The 13,979-nt window shown below is 49.8% G+C and overlaps 1 protein-coding gene across 1 annotated transcript; it reads left to right on the top strand.

Moving 5' to 3' along the window:
* Positions 1–2,598: 2,598 nt before the first annotated feature.
* znf507 (zinc finger protein 507) lies at positions 2,599–9,246 on the top strand. Its single transcript, XM_084682772.1, has 7 exons — positions 2,599–2,720; positions 3,907–6,092; positions 6,786–6,903; positions 7,150–7,261; positions 7,793–7,897; positions 8,302–8,436; positions 8,565–9,246. Exons 2-7 carry the CDS (start codon positions 3,909–3,911, stop codon positions 9,022–9,024), a joined length of 3,114 nt encoding a protein of 1,037 aa, XP_084538898.1. The 5' UTR covers positions 2,599–2,720; positions 3,907–3,908; the 3' UTR covers positions 9,025–9,246.
* Positions 9,247–13,979: the final 4,733 nt, after the last annotated feature.

Below are 13,979 nucleotides of genomic sequence, written 5' to 3'. Positions count from 1 at the left end.
TGAGTCATATTCATGAACACCCACACACAAAACATTTCCCCCTATTGAAACACGCTGGGAGATTTGTTCAAACAACTACATCAGGATAAATCACACAGGAGATGAAAGGATTGAACCAGAGTTCGCAAATGTGCCAACAACTCTCAGGCAAATGACCTCCAGACCCTGTGAAGTCCACACGTATTCCTGGGGATCGGTGGGGATGGATGCTAGGAGGAGGGAGTGTGAAGTATATGAACACCGGCTGCCGTGTTGTTTGTTCTCTCACGTGGACAAAATGGAGGACATACATCGTCCCTTATTGCCTAAAGACCCACAATGCAATTTCAGCCCTCCGGTGGTCACTCAGGGACTGTTTTCCAGGAGTCACATGGTCAGATGGATCACATCAATTCGCCCCAAAAACAATATTGCTGGTAACCCCCACCCACACACACACTCACAAACACACACACACAAACAGACTCTCTCTCTCTCTCTCTCTGTCCTTTCATGGCTCACTGATATGAGCTGAGCAGAAATAGAGAAAACAACCAAACACACTGCGGTGTGGCTGCCTGTGCTTTGGCCTGGTGCCGCGTGGACAGAGGTGATAAATGGAGGCTTGTCCGAGGTCAACCATGCAGGCTCAGCTGCTCTGACTGCTGGCTTGTACCGCCCTCTGGTGGCCACAGTAGGAGCTGCTACAGTCTGGGGACTACCTATGAGGGAGAGTGTAAACAAAATGTGGCATGTAGACACATTTGGGACTTCATCCTGAAAAATGACTAAGTAGTTATCATACTATTATGTACTGTTTTGTTTTTTGGGAATGGGGGGGATTGGGGATTGCACATCAATTTAAACAGTCACAAATAAGCTCACATTCTGCACACAACATAGAACAGCAATTTAATTAATAAACGTGTTACAAAATGCTTTCTTCTTGTAAATTAACTTCTAACCTATCAGCTCAAATGATCAGGAAATCATCCCCAACACCTCCCTCCCACTCCCTCCCTCCCTCCCTCCCACTCTCTCTCTCTCTCTCTCTCTCTCTCTCTCTCTCTCTCTCTCTCTCTCTTTCTCCGACCCATCATTCACACAGGCCTCCAGGTAAAAGGCAAAAAGGGGAACCCTGGAATAATAGCTTAAACTGAAGTATTACTTTAATACTTCAGCAGAAATAACCTGATTCCAACATTTTCAAAGCAGCAGGCTGCCCTGCCTGAGGCAAGAGAACGTAATGTGAGTGAGAGTATATGGTGTGTCACTTCAGATTAGAGCTGGGACACCGAGAGCCTTTGAATGAGAGGCGGCACAGGACGTACTCGCAGCTCGGAATATTACACTTCATAAACTCATCCAGAGGAAGACGTATGGAATTATAATAGAAAGGAGAGCCAATGTATTCACTTAGCTTCACCTTAACTTCATCACTACTCTTCATATGGATATCTAAGGTTATATCTCCGACCGTAGGTTTCAGCTCAGTACGCTAGGGCGGGTTTGCACTGGGCAGGTATAAGACAGGCATGTGTTCCCTGATACAGGCTCTCTGGTTGTCAGCAAGTTGAGTAACAACAGTGACAGGCTATACAGACTGTATAAATCCAGATACGCTATGTATGCAGCTCTGCCCGGCCCATGCCAGAAGTAGGCTACTGTAAACTATATCAACAACTCTGACCACATTTGGGTTTAAACAGTACTAAATTGTAGTAACACCATGCAGGCCAGGCAGTCTTCTACTGACGGCTCTACAGAAGGGAGACTACACTGCAGAGAGAGACTGCCACCATGCACAGTTTATCATTAGGGGTCTGGAGAGTACAATAAAAACAATATCCAGCAAGAGCATTCACAATCTAACTCTTCCTGTCAACTCTGAGTTATCTTTTTGTTCTTCCTTTCTGTATCTCTTTCTCTCTCCGACTCTCATACCTCTCCCTCTCACTCAGATAGAATGCAAATTTGCAGAATGCAAATACTTTGGTCGGCAATCCTTTTTATTTCTTCTCTTTTTGTATTTAAACCTGCAATTCAAATAATGTTCATGCTTGGTAGGCTACTATATCATAGTATGTATTTATTATTCGTTATACTTGACCAAAGTGCCCTTGTGGTGGCCTCAGTGGCCGTGACCTTGACGATGGTTCGTGGTTGGTTATCCTTTCAGAAATATCAGTAGATTTACATTTCAAACCCGTCAGTATGATCTTGCAGTCACTTTTTAGCACTAGATGGCGGTGTTTGTTCAGTAGCTAACTGTTGCGGCGACCAAAAGTGAATAGCCAACTGGGATTGTTTATGTACTATCTATAAATCTAAACGTTTTCAAAGGGAAAGCAATATTAAAATAAGTTTCGTTGTCACTTGATCACTTAACTGTTGAACGACGTTTGATGGAAAGTAAGATAATGAGGTTATGCCGATCATCGCCAAAACAATCGTATGGAATCTTTGCACTTAAACAAACAGCTGTAACTGCAGGCTTGTAAAAATATAAAAAAGCTTGTTCTTGCGGTTAGGTCGCTAGATCACAACAATAAAACAAAGGTAATCAGCGGCTAGCATCACTTTTCATGCATTCCTCCGGAATCACCTGACCAAATATTCGTGATCACGTGATCCCTTTTCCATTCTCGCCATTTTGCAGTGTGAAAGACAGAGGCCACACTGGATCATAAGCACAGTTTTTTATGTGTTGAGGCCAAAGATCATTGAGATTTTCCCGATCAGTAAGTACTAAGTTAACCAAGGCACTAAAGTCGCATGACCCGTTGTCATTTATTAAACAAGGAACCAATTAAAACGAATTTTCCAGTGAGTGTTGAGGATAGTCTCGTGTGTGCTGCGAGCTAGCATTTAGCCTAGCCTGGAGGTGGATGATTGGTGTCAAAGCATAGCAGTGCAAACTAGAGGGCGAGACCGTGCCACTTTACAGGGCGGTTTGTGGTTATTCTTCCCACTTTTTATACAGAATTGGGGGCAACATAATTTACTCTGTTACCTTCGCAATCAAGTGTATTACTCTCGTAATATTAACAACAAGCTACAAACCTTGGTCAGTTGGTGTGCACGGGTGTGTGAACCCCAACTAGGACCATCCCACGCCCGGCTAGCTGGATGGGGTATTATTTTTAGACCACTCGGTCAGACCTGCCCCTAGCCATGCATATCAGTGTCGTCTTAGTCGACAGTTATAACTGTAGTTAATTTAGCAAATGTAAGGTGATGAGTGAATTTCAAGTATCAGCAAGTCTTTCTTGTCCCCGCCCAAAGTTTATTCTCGGGCGCCAGTTTACTTCGCTGATTTATAATGTCGTTTCTTACAGCTGGAAAACTTTCCTAGGAGTTGAGATGTATATAAATGAGCCCCATAAAGCAGAAACGGTCAATCCAAATTCAGACTTGTGGTCAGAAAGCGGGAAGTGTGTGGTTAAACAAAGTAGAAATCTGCGAACTTGTTTTCAACTACAGGATGAGTACGGCTGCAACTTCCCATGTGGTAGATCGCTTTATGTTTATAAACAAACGTAGGCTGCAGTCTTAGATTCCTGGTTAATTTAAACTATCAAGGCTCCATCTGATCTAGCTAACGGTGACGTTTCTACAGTAGTTGTTAAGAATATTGATCATACTCCAATAGGAATATTATCATCTGCAGTTCGACATTTTTAATAAGCCCAATTTCGAGTGAGTGGAGTGGGTTAAACAGTTCACCTCATCATTTCCTTAAAGGTTAATGTTGGAGTTGCAAAACACAAGGTTCAAGTGCTCTAAAGGTGTTCCCAACTTTATCATGGAGGGTGTGGGCCTGATGATTGGAGTATGCAGAGCTCCACTTTATTAGACATTTGTCTCTGCGCAATGCCCAGTGTCAATACCAGCGTGTCTAACCCGGTCCTGTCTGCTCTTCCCCAGGTATGGAGGAGAGCAGTGGTGTGGCTGTCCTAGTCCCCCACTCTGCTCCCCAGGACTCTGTCTTCATACCAGGTGCTGAGGCAGCATCAACCCCACCTTCCTCCACCCTCCCAGGGGAGCCTAGGCCCCATGGAGAGGCCGGGGAGAAGGAGGACAGCCAGAGCCTGCAGCACAGACAGGCAGCAGACTCCCTTATCCAGGTCATCGAAAAACTGAGCAAGATCGTGGAGAAGAGGCCCCAAAGGCGATGTTCGCTGGCTGGCCAGAAGAGGGCGCTGCTGGGCTGTGCCTCCTCCAGGGGAGGGCCCGACAGCAGGGAGGGTAGCGGGGGAGCCTCCCCGTGTAAGAAGCCCAGGGAGGGTGACGAGGTCTGGGTGGCAGGGGAGTCGACCCAGGTGGACCCCAGCAGCAGTGGCGGCGGCAGCCGGACGGTGACGTGTTACCAGTGCAGCCTGTGTCGCTTCCTGTCCCCCACCCTGGCCCAGCTGAGGGAGCACCTCTGCCAGCACAACGAGCAGCACAGCGAGCTCATCCTCATGTGCTCCGAGTGCCGCTTCACCTCGCGTCACCAGGACGAGCTGGAGCGCCACGTGCGGCTGCACTTCGACGGCGACGCCGGCGGCGGGCGGGAGCAGGTGGGGGCCGCCTCGAAGTCGTCGGCGGAGTGCGCCGAGGAGAGCCCGGCCGGGAAGAAGTGGTACAGCCACGAGGAGTACGGCACGTACCGCTGCCTCATCTGCAGCTACGTGTGCGGCCAGCAGAGGATGCTCAAGACCCACGCCTGGAAGCACGCCGGCCTGGTCGACTGCTCCTACCCCATCTTCGAGGACGAGGCGGCCGCTCCCTGCAGACGCGAGGCCCCCCACTCCCCGGTCCCGGTGCCCCCCGTGGCGGAGGGAGAATCCCTGGTGGTCCTCGCCCCCTTCCCCGAGACCCCCCCGGCCCTGCGGAACGTCCACAGCATGGAGCTCTGTAGCCCCGTGGTGAAGGAAGACACGGAGCAGGGGCCGCAGCCAATGGGAGAGGAGAGCTCGCCGGAAGAGGCGTACCCCTCCAAAGATCCGGCCAGCGAGGTGCCGATGGTGGAGGTGCGGGTGACCGCGGAAACAAAGGGCGACAGTTGTCACAGTAACACGGCGGCGGACAGCCTCCTGTCGTCGGCCCAGAAGATCATCAGCTGCAGCCAGAACACGGCGGGGCACGTCAACGTGATCGTGGAGCGCCTGCCCTGCGCAGAGGAACCTGTCGCCGCCAAGCCCCTCCTCCTCAACCCGGAAGTGGACTTGGACGAGAGCCTATTGGCTGGAATCAAAGTCGAGGAGGAGGAGGAAAACCTGCCGCCCCAGCCTCAGCCATTACCGGTTCACAAACAGGATCTGTCAGAGGTGGTGATTGGCTGGGGCTGCAGTGACAGACAGTTGGTGGGGGTCCCTCCTCCCGCCCCCAGCGAGCCCCCCCCAGATGAGAACATCCCCCCAGCCAGGACGAGGACCCACTCTGAGTCCCTCAGGCTGCACTCTCTGGCTGCAGAGGCCCTGGTGGCCATGCCCATGAGGACCCCAGAGCTCCACAAACCCAGCCTCAAGACCCCCGATGGAGGCCAGAGGCTCTTGGATGAGGCCCCGGCTGCAGACCTCAGGTCCTCCGAGGGGGTGGAGGTGCTGCAGGGCCAGGCCAGGGAGCGGGGGCTGGGGCCGGGGGAGGTGCTGGGACTGGGCGAGGACGCGGGGCTAGGGGAGGAGGAGGGTCCAGCCAAGGCGGGCATTAGCGTGTCCCTGCTGACCGTTATCGAGAGGCTCCGGGAGCGCTCGGACCAGAACGCGTCCGACGAGGACATCCTGAGAGAGCTCCAGGACAACGCCCAGGGCCGCGCCGCGCCGGGGGGGGGAGACGGCGGGGCGGGGGGCTGCGGTGGAGCCGTGGAGAGCGCCATGCCTGAGGGGGGCCTGGTGGACTACCTGCCCGGCAGCGAGCGGCCGTACCGCTGCCGCCTGTGTCTGTACAGCAGCGGCAACAAGGGCTACGTGAAGCAGCACCTGCGCGTGCACCGCCAGAGGCAGCCCTACCAGTGTCCCATCTGTGAGCACGTCTCCCTGGACAGCAAGGACCTGGAGAGCCACATGATCCACCACTGCAAGAGCAGGCTGTACGAGTGCAGACACTGCCCGCACACCTTCCACTACAAAGTGAGTGACGCCCGTCCCGGCGGAAAGTTAGCACCATCTTCGCGCGGCTAAAAGTTGGGCGCGGAAAGAGATCTCTGAAATGGGGACAGAGTGTTGTTTCTCGGCGTCCCCAGACACCGATATAATATTGAAATGCTCTCCCTCCTCTCCCTCTGTGCTGGAGCATCACCACAGTTTGTGTGTCTCGGTGACCCAGATCTCCTCCATAAAGACAACATGAGATAAGAGAAGCTGAACTGATTGTAGATGCGGGAGAGATGAAAGCTGGCCAGGTCTCTTATGTGATGCTGCAGGCCTTATTGGTGCAGTGCAGTGCTTAGTTAGCCTAGGTATTTTATGGAGAAAGTGAGACAACTATTGATTTAATTACCGCCTCGAGAATTCTCTGAAGTTGTGTAGAGATTGTGTTGATTTATGATAGAAGACAGAGGGCTGGGCAGCTTTGAATCTGTAGCCTAGTTCAGGAGAGTTGGCTTTCTTCCCCTCTTTCTCTCTCTCTTTCTCTTTCTGTTATATCTGTCAGTTTTTAGGGAGTTTTAATGCCTAGAGTTGGAAGAAAGAGACAGTTTACTCCAGATTCAAGTGTATGTGTTGGAGTGATCTGATTGTATTGAAAAAGAAATTGTGCATTGAACAGTGATGGTGTGTAAGTGACTGTATTGATAAGTGATGGTGTGTATCGATCACCATCAGAGCCAGCTGAGAAGTCACGAACGAGAGCAACACAGCGTCGGGGGCACTGCGGCAACACTCACCCTAGTAACGGAAACCACGGCAACGATTGAGGAGTCGGAGAGGACGACAGACGATGGTGAGAGAGTGGCGACCCCTCAACGCTCAGAATCACAACACTAGACGGCAGTCAACCAAGGCTAAGTACCATAGAACTAGACACAGACCATCACATAGGGTTTGGTTATGGTTATTATAACTCAGTGGTAAAGCCTTTGACAGCAGATTAAGAAATCACAGTTTCACCCCACCCCCCCGGGAATCCTCGCATTGGATTGAAATAGTGTTCTGAGCATTCTGACCCGGTCTCTCTCCTCTCCGGTAGATTCCGTCCGGGTGCAAAAGGTGTACAAGTGTGACGTTTGTGACTACACCAGCTCCACCTACGTGGGAGTCAGGAACCACCGCAGGATCCACAACTCAGACAAGCCTTACAGGTGGGGCCCCTCTCCACGTCCAGCAGGGGGCAGCGTGGCCTCAAAATCCATCGGTGCTCTCCCTCCCTCCGCAGTATGGACGCCGTGTTAGCCTGGAGGATTTGTGGTGTGTTTACACACTCCCAGGGGGGTGTCATATCACACACACAGATGTAATGGATGTATTGTGTGGCTGATGCCTTCCACCCCCCCCTCCACAGAGAGCGTGTGTGTGTCGGGGGCGGGCGGGCGTATCTGTTCCTCTGGCCATGCTTCTCAGGGGCCAGGGTCCCCAGAGAGGAGCACAGGAGAGCCGGCCTGGCTGTAAGCTGAGCTGGCCTGAGAGGGGAGGCTGGCCCGTTGGTGTCCAGCCTCTGTGAACAGTCAGCTCACAGTCAGCCTGCAGCACCCCAGGTCTCCCACCAAATGCGGCCTGTAATTAAAGTCTTAACTGTCCACCCCCCCCCCCCCCCCCTGCACACTTCCATTCTCTCTTCCCTCATCCCCCTTTCTTATTTCTCTCTCTACCTCACCCCCCCCCCCACCCCCCAGGTGCTGCAGCTGTGACTTTGCCACGACCAACATGAACAGTCTGAAGAGCCACATGAGGCGCCATCCGCAGGAACACCAGGCAGTGCAGCTGCTGGAGCAGTACAGGTCAGGACCCGGGGGAGGTGTGGGGTGTGAGAACGTGGCGATGGCGCGTGAGGGCGTGTGAGAGACGTGTGAGAGACGTGTGAGAGAGAGAGAGAGAGGGCTTGCGAGGGAACTTGTGAAAGATGGATGGGGGCGAGAGAGAGTATGGAAGGAAAGCGTATCAGTGGGCGAGAGAAAGAGAGAGGAGGTGTGTGGGTGCTGTGTGTTCGCGGTGTGTCTGTGTGTGAGAGTGAGAGGAGCCCTCTAGATAAGCTGTATCAGTTGGCCTCCTGGCTGGATGTCTCTGGGGAGTGTTTAGCTGGGCCTGATTCCTCGGATAGAGTTTACAGAGAACAGAATCCCATCCAGCCGAGACTTAAACCCGTTCTTTTTTTGTCCCTCCCGCCTGCCCGCCCGCTCTCCAGGTGTTCGTTGTGTGGGTATGTGTGCAGCCACCCTCCCTCTCTCAAGTCCCACATGTGGAAGCATGCTGGAGACCAGAACTATAACTACGAGCAGGTGAACAAGGCTATCAACGAGGCCATCACCCAGAGCAGCCGGTGAGTTCAGCTGCAGTGTTTACGTAGCTGGCACACTCATACATACAGACGGCTTCTCAATATAAGTCTTCTCTCTGTCTCTCTCGCTCTTTGCTCTGTCTGTGTCTCTTCTCTCTCTTCCCCCCCAGCTCGCCAGCGGTCCCCCAGAAACCTCCTCCCATACCCGACCCCATGGCGGAGCGGGCCATCCTGCTGCATTCTGGGAAGGACAGGGAGAAAGACAAGGAGAGGGTGTCAGCGGAGCCAGCCCCCCCTGCCACGGTAGTCCAGGTGGACGGGCTGGAGGCCGAGACCCCGGGGGCCACAACCACCCTGGACCCCCTCCAGGTGACCCCCAGAGAACAGTCCGGCGACTACGCCAGCCATCCAGGGAGAGAGGGGGCCCCCCAGGTCCGGCCCAGTGCTGGTCCTGGGATGGAGTACTGCGTGCTCCTTTTCTGCTGTTGCATCTGCGGCTATGAGTCCACCAGCAAGGAGAGGCTGATGGAGCACATGAAGGTCCACGAGGGAGACATCATCAGCATCATCCTCAACAAGGAGCAGCAGCAGAGCACAGCCCAGCCTGTAGAGGGCAGCACTGCCCAGTGAGGCCCCAGCCTGTAGAGGGCAGCACTGCCCAGTGAGGCCCCAGCCAGTAGAGGGCAGCACTGCCCAGTGAGGCCCCAGCCAGTAGAGGGCAGCACTGCACAGTGAGGCCCTAGCTTGTAGAGGGCAGCACTGCACAGTGAGGCCCTAGCCTGTAGAGGGCAGCACTGCCCAGTGAGGCCCCAGCTTGTAGAGGGCAGCACTGCACAGTGAGGCCCTAGCCTGTAGAGGCTGCTGATGGGACCCAGAGACACACTGGCCTCAGTTCAGTAATGCGGCTCTGCCGGTAGCGGCACAGGTGATGTTGTTTGGAGTACGACAGACCCTGGATCTGTCCAACAGACCGTCTTATCAAGTGGCAGGCAGGGGAACACTTGTGCATCTTTGGTCTCTTGCTTTGAGTTGCAGGTGGAAGCGAGGTTCTAAGGACTGTCGCTGAATCCAAACTCCCAAACCAACAACCTCCCAAGGGAAAATCTGATGTCCAAGACATTGCATTAACACTCACCTTGTACCTGATTCAAACACCCAGAATACCTCAACCACCACAACCATACATTTCAAACCCATAGGAACAGAATCGTTTTTATTATAATAATTTAATCAGATTACATTAAGGCAGCTTTTTATTTGTATTCAGATACTGTAACTTTATTTAATCTATTTAATCCTTTACAAAAATATAAGCTTTGGATCCACTCATGGTGGCAGTTCTGCTAGTTGCCAACTATATGCTAGTTGTGTGCGTCACAGTTTGAATATAACTTCCTGTTTATTTCTAAATGCATGGAGAACTTTCCGTTATGTGCCGGCAAAGGAGAAAATCCTGTTTTAGATTTATATATATATATATATACATTATTTGTATTTTATTTATCATTAATTTGACCGCTGAGATAGACATTGATGCTGCGTAAGAGGTTGAGTTTTGAGTGAGCCAGCTGTGGCGACAAAACTACTCTAAAGGGATTAGATCTAATCAACAACGGGGCATTGATGTTGCTGTTCAAGACCAGCTGTCCATAGACGGTCTGTTATTTCTTGATGAATGCATTTGAGCGAGGCATGCCATTAGTTATGATAGTGCTATCATATTTCATGTGTTTAGTTTTGATACTCCACAGTAAGCACCTGGTCTGTCACATGCAGTTTCCATTGTAATCTCCTCGTGACACGTGGTGTGTGTAGCGTCCCCTGCTCGTGCCAAGCCTGGGGATGTCGATGCTACTCTTAAAGTCTCGAAGCTTCGACTGAGATACTCTGCTGTATCTTTAATCAGTGCTTTATTGACCAATGGCTGAAATGATCAAACTTGAAAAACTTCTGCAAAGGCTGGATGAACTAGTGGTGCAACGAGCACGTGTGTGTGTGTGTGTGTGTGTGGTTACTCACCGACCTCCACCCCCTGCTGTAACACGTTTCCCTTCTTCCTCTCATGGCCCCTCCATGCTACCTTTCATTGGTATTCTGAAAGCTTACCTGGCCCCAGTCCTATGCATGCCAACACAGGGTTTTGATGTTGATGGAGTACGAGTAGAACATTATGGTAAAAAGGAAGATATCCATAATTCATCGCCTAATTCTGGATTGCGTTTGTGTAGCTCAATGTATCACAGAAATTAAATCTTTACCTCTGGCTGAAGCTCATTATCATGGCAGATTATTATTGTATCTTGTTCATTTACAATTCAAAGTGTGTGTGTGTCATGGAGACAGTGACGAGGTGGGCATTTAAACCTCTCCTTGCCGCCATTAACATAACATGCATTTTAATGCCACATACTCAGAATTAAAACGATTTGCATCCAAGACGCAAGTTCTCAGCTCCCTAGCTCTCAGACGTTTGTTAATCGGAGGTTAGAACATGGCAGCGGTGTTTGGCCAACCTGGCACACACTGTTCTGGAAACATCCAGCCTGGTCCAGAAGATGAACCACTGCACTTAGGAGAACTCACAAGATTAGCCTGAGAGGACAGAGCGTTCGACCTGGTCCACTTCCCAACCTCGTTTGTAGCTCCGGGCAACGTACTAACACCACATGACAGATTTGATTTAGGTCACTGATCTCTACCAATACAGCAGGGTTATCATTGTGTAGGTGGATGAAGGGATTAGAACCATTGATCACGGAGCCCCTGAAGGTGCCGTTCCGTGTGACGGAGAAGCATCCATCTGCGTGTCGCCTGGGAACCAGAGCTGTCGAAAGAGAACGTTTTGTTTTAGTTAGCTGCTTCTTTTTGTTGTCGGCATCGGATCTGTTGTGCCTTTTGTTTCTCCACTTCTCACAGAGTGAGAGCTTCCTGCAGGCATCAGCCGTGTTCTCGCTTTGCCTTCACAGCATGTATGTAGTGTGTATGTGCTGTATGTCCTGGTATGTATACCATGTGTGTATGTCCGTCTGCCTGCGTTCAGTACTGTGTGACCACAGCTGGTTCAGAATGGCTGCTCAGACTAGACCTTAGCGAGGCGATGCGTGCTTGTGCCAGCGAGGCTAACATCTGAGTGACTATGTGCACCCAATTCCATCACCTATTAGAGTCCACCTCTGTGGGTGTGCTGTAGGCCCTCATGACAGCATTGGTGACTTGCTTTCCAGACGTGGCTGGCAGAAGCATGTGGTGCAGGTGTGGGCACACATCAGTTCATTCCATTGAGATCTTAGGGGCCTTATTCAATCCAACCCTGAATACAGCCTCTTCATTCTTTAACACCCTCCCGCCCCCCCACCCCCATCACCCCTTAGTTATGAATTATACCCAAACACATGGTACTGTAACATGGGTATATGTGTATATATTTACTGTAGTTGAAATACTGTATTATTGAACAACTGACATTTTTAAAGAATAATCTATTTTTAAATATCTTACAATAAGAAATACATGTACTTTGTAGTTAAAATGAATACAATTGGAAAACTGGTAGTAATGTATTTGAGGGAACTGTAAGGGTCTTATGAGCTGCATTCAGCTACATGCATTTAACGCCAAAGGAGTCTGGGAACTGGAGTGTTCTCTGAGTTGGTGCTGATCCGATCTGTTATCCGTTATCGTTGCCACAGTTCTATTTAGGATGATCAGTACCTTGGAGGGATTCTTTTCTTGTCCTATTTATTTTGAGCTTAATAGACAGTTATGTCACAACTTTGCTGATGTATTTTTGGGTAATAAAGACTGAGAATATAAACAGGTGGCATTGTGGTTATTGGAGATAATGTCAACTGAAATCATTGTGTTATATTTGTTGAATGATGCAAGGACTTTTTCACTCCCATAAATACATTGCCGATCATGACTGAATTTGTAACACCTAGTGGTGTAGATTATGATGTGATACACCAGGGTGCATGCACAACCCTTTGGGGATATACATAAAATAAAGAAATGACAATTTGCAGCGATATGGCAAATGCCCACAAGGATTCCAGTTGTCCACTATAAAATACGCAGTAATCTGCAGAGTAAAGGACAGCACAGGGAGGAGGGGTGTTTGTAAATGAACAGGGCAGCATGCCCACTACATCATACTACAACACTGGCAGCAAAGATGTTGGGTGGAAGTTTAACCTATCAAATCAAGTTATATCAGAGCTAACTTCATTAATTTGGACTATTCAAACCAGGTTTGCGACTGGGCCAAAGGTTCTGAGACAGACAGTCTGGTTACTGTCTTGGGGACACAATCGATTTTAAGTGAAGGCACTTGTGTCCAAGCATTTAGCTATAGCCCACAATTTAGAGCTGGCAATTCAGTGTACTCCTACCTGAAAAGTCACCAGCGAAGCATTTAATTTGAGAGGAACCTTAAAAATGGATCAGGAATGACTATAAATCAATAAGAGCACCTATATCATGTAAGGGGAAGCCCTTCTTTCATGTGGGTTTTAATAAGTGACTCCGCTGCTTCAACCCAGGGGCTGCTAGAGGAGTGATAAGCAGAGCACGGATTCCCCTGCTCGTAGGGGAGGAAGAATGTCTGTCGTTCTAATCCCCTCATTTTACATGAAACCCTGACCGCCTCTCTTGAGCTGCTCAGGAAAATCATCTCTCTAACTCACAGTCGTTTACAAGATCACGTTGTCTACCTAAATCTTTTTAAAGGGCTCCCGTGAAAATGGAGATCAAGGAAAACTTGAAAAGAAATAAGAGAGGGGAAAGGAAGAAGAAAAAATCTGAGACTTTGGAAAAATCGATTCAGTGAACTCTATAGCCCTTGTGTTACGCTTGTGGAACATTTAATTCCCAAATTTCGTTACTCTAAAGACCTTGTTTTGTGTTCAAGTAAAGGGATGAGAATAACAAAGACTTTTCTATATCGCAGGCTTAGGAATAGCAATTGGGTCTAGTGGGAGAGGGGTAAAGGACTTATCTTTAATAGGCCACAGGCTCTCTCATTCTGCATCCCCTGGAGCTGGGACTCGGGGCCGTACGCACTGGCTCCAAGAGCTAGGGAGAGGTAAGGAGCAAAGAATGGATGGAGAGAACGAGAGAGGGAGGCTGCAACCTAGTTTTGCTCTTGTGTTCATCAAGAAACAAACCAAGATAAACAAGCACCTTCCAAGGAAAAGACAGAAAAATTGAGGAGAGGAACCATTAAACATTTACGCCTTTCTTACCCCATAATCCTGGGCTCTTTCAAGAAGCCTGCCAATTTATTTTCTTAAATCTCTTTGATAATCTTCAGGCCTTTCATGTCAGGAGCTGTACTGTGCACTTTTTCCATCTGAATGCCCAGAGACCCTCTACCCCATGTGCACATCTACGTCGGACTGAAATCCAATAGTCTATGTGGAATGTAAGGAATTAGTTTTGGAGTGACTGAACTCCAGATGTTTAAATATTGATATGTGACATAATGAATTATAGAGTGGTCATTGATAGCGCAGTTCTTGTGCAGTGGTCGTTTATTTGGGGTGATACCACGTCGGAAATGCAATAAGAGTGCCACAGTCTGATAA

This window comes from Hypomesus nipponensis, chromosome 19, assembly GCF_054491055.1.
Source record: "Hypomesus nipponensis isolate SF chromosome 19, ASM5449105v1, whole genome shotgun sequence".
In the NCBI taxonomy this organism is placed as follows: domain Eukaryota; kingdom Metazoa; phylum Chordata; class Actinopteri; order Osmeriformes; family Osmeridae; genus Hypomesus; species Hypomesus nipponensis.
This window is presented reverse-complemented; position numbering and strand designations above follow the sequence as displayed.

What these genes read in the sequence shown, in the direction of transcription:
- znf507 (XM_084682772.1), top strand. Translation starts at nt 3,909, where the DNA reads ATGGAGGAGAGCAGTGGTGTGGCTGTCCTAGTCCCCCACTCTGCTCCC. An exon ending in CGCACACCTTCCACTACAAA is followed by an intron (nt 6,093 to 6,785) that starts GTGAGTGACGCC and finishes GATCACCATCAG; the next exon opens with AGCCAGCTGAGAAGTCACGA. An exon ending in GGAGAGGACGACAGACGATG is followed by an intron (nt 6,904 to 7,149) that starts GTGAGAGAGTGG and finishes CCTCTCCGGTAG; the next exon opens with ATTCCGTCCGGGTGCAAAAG.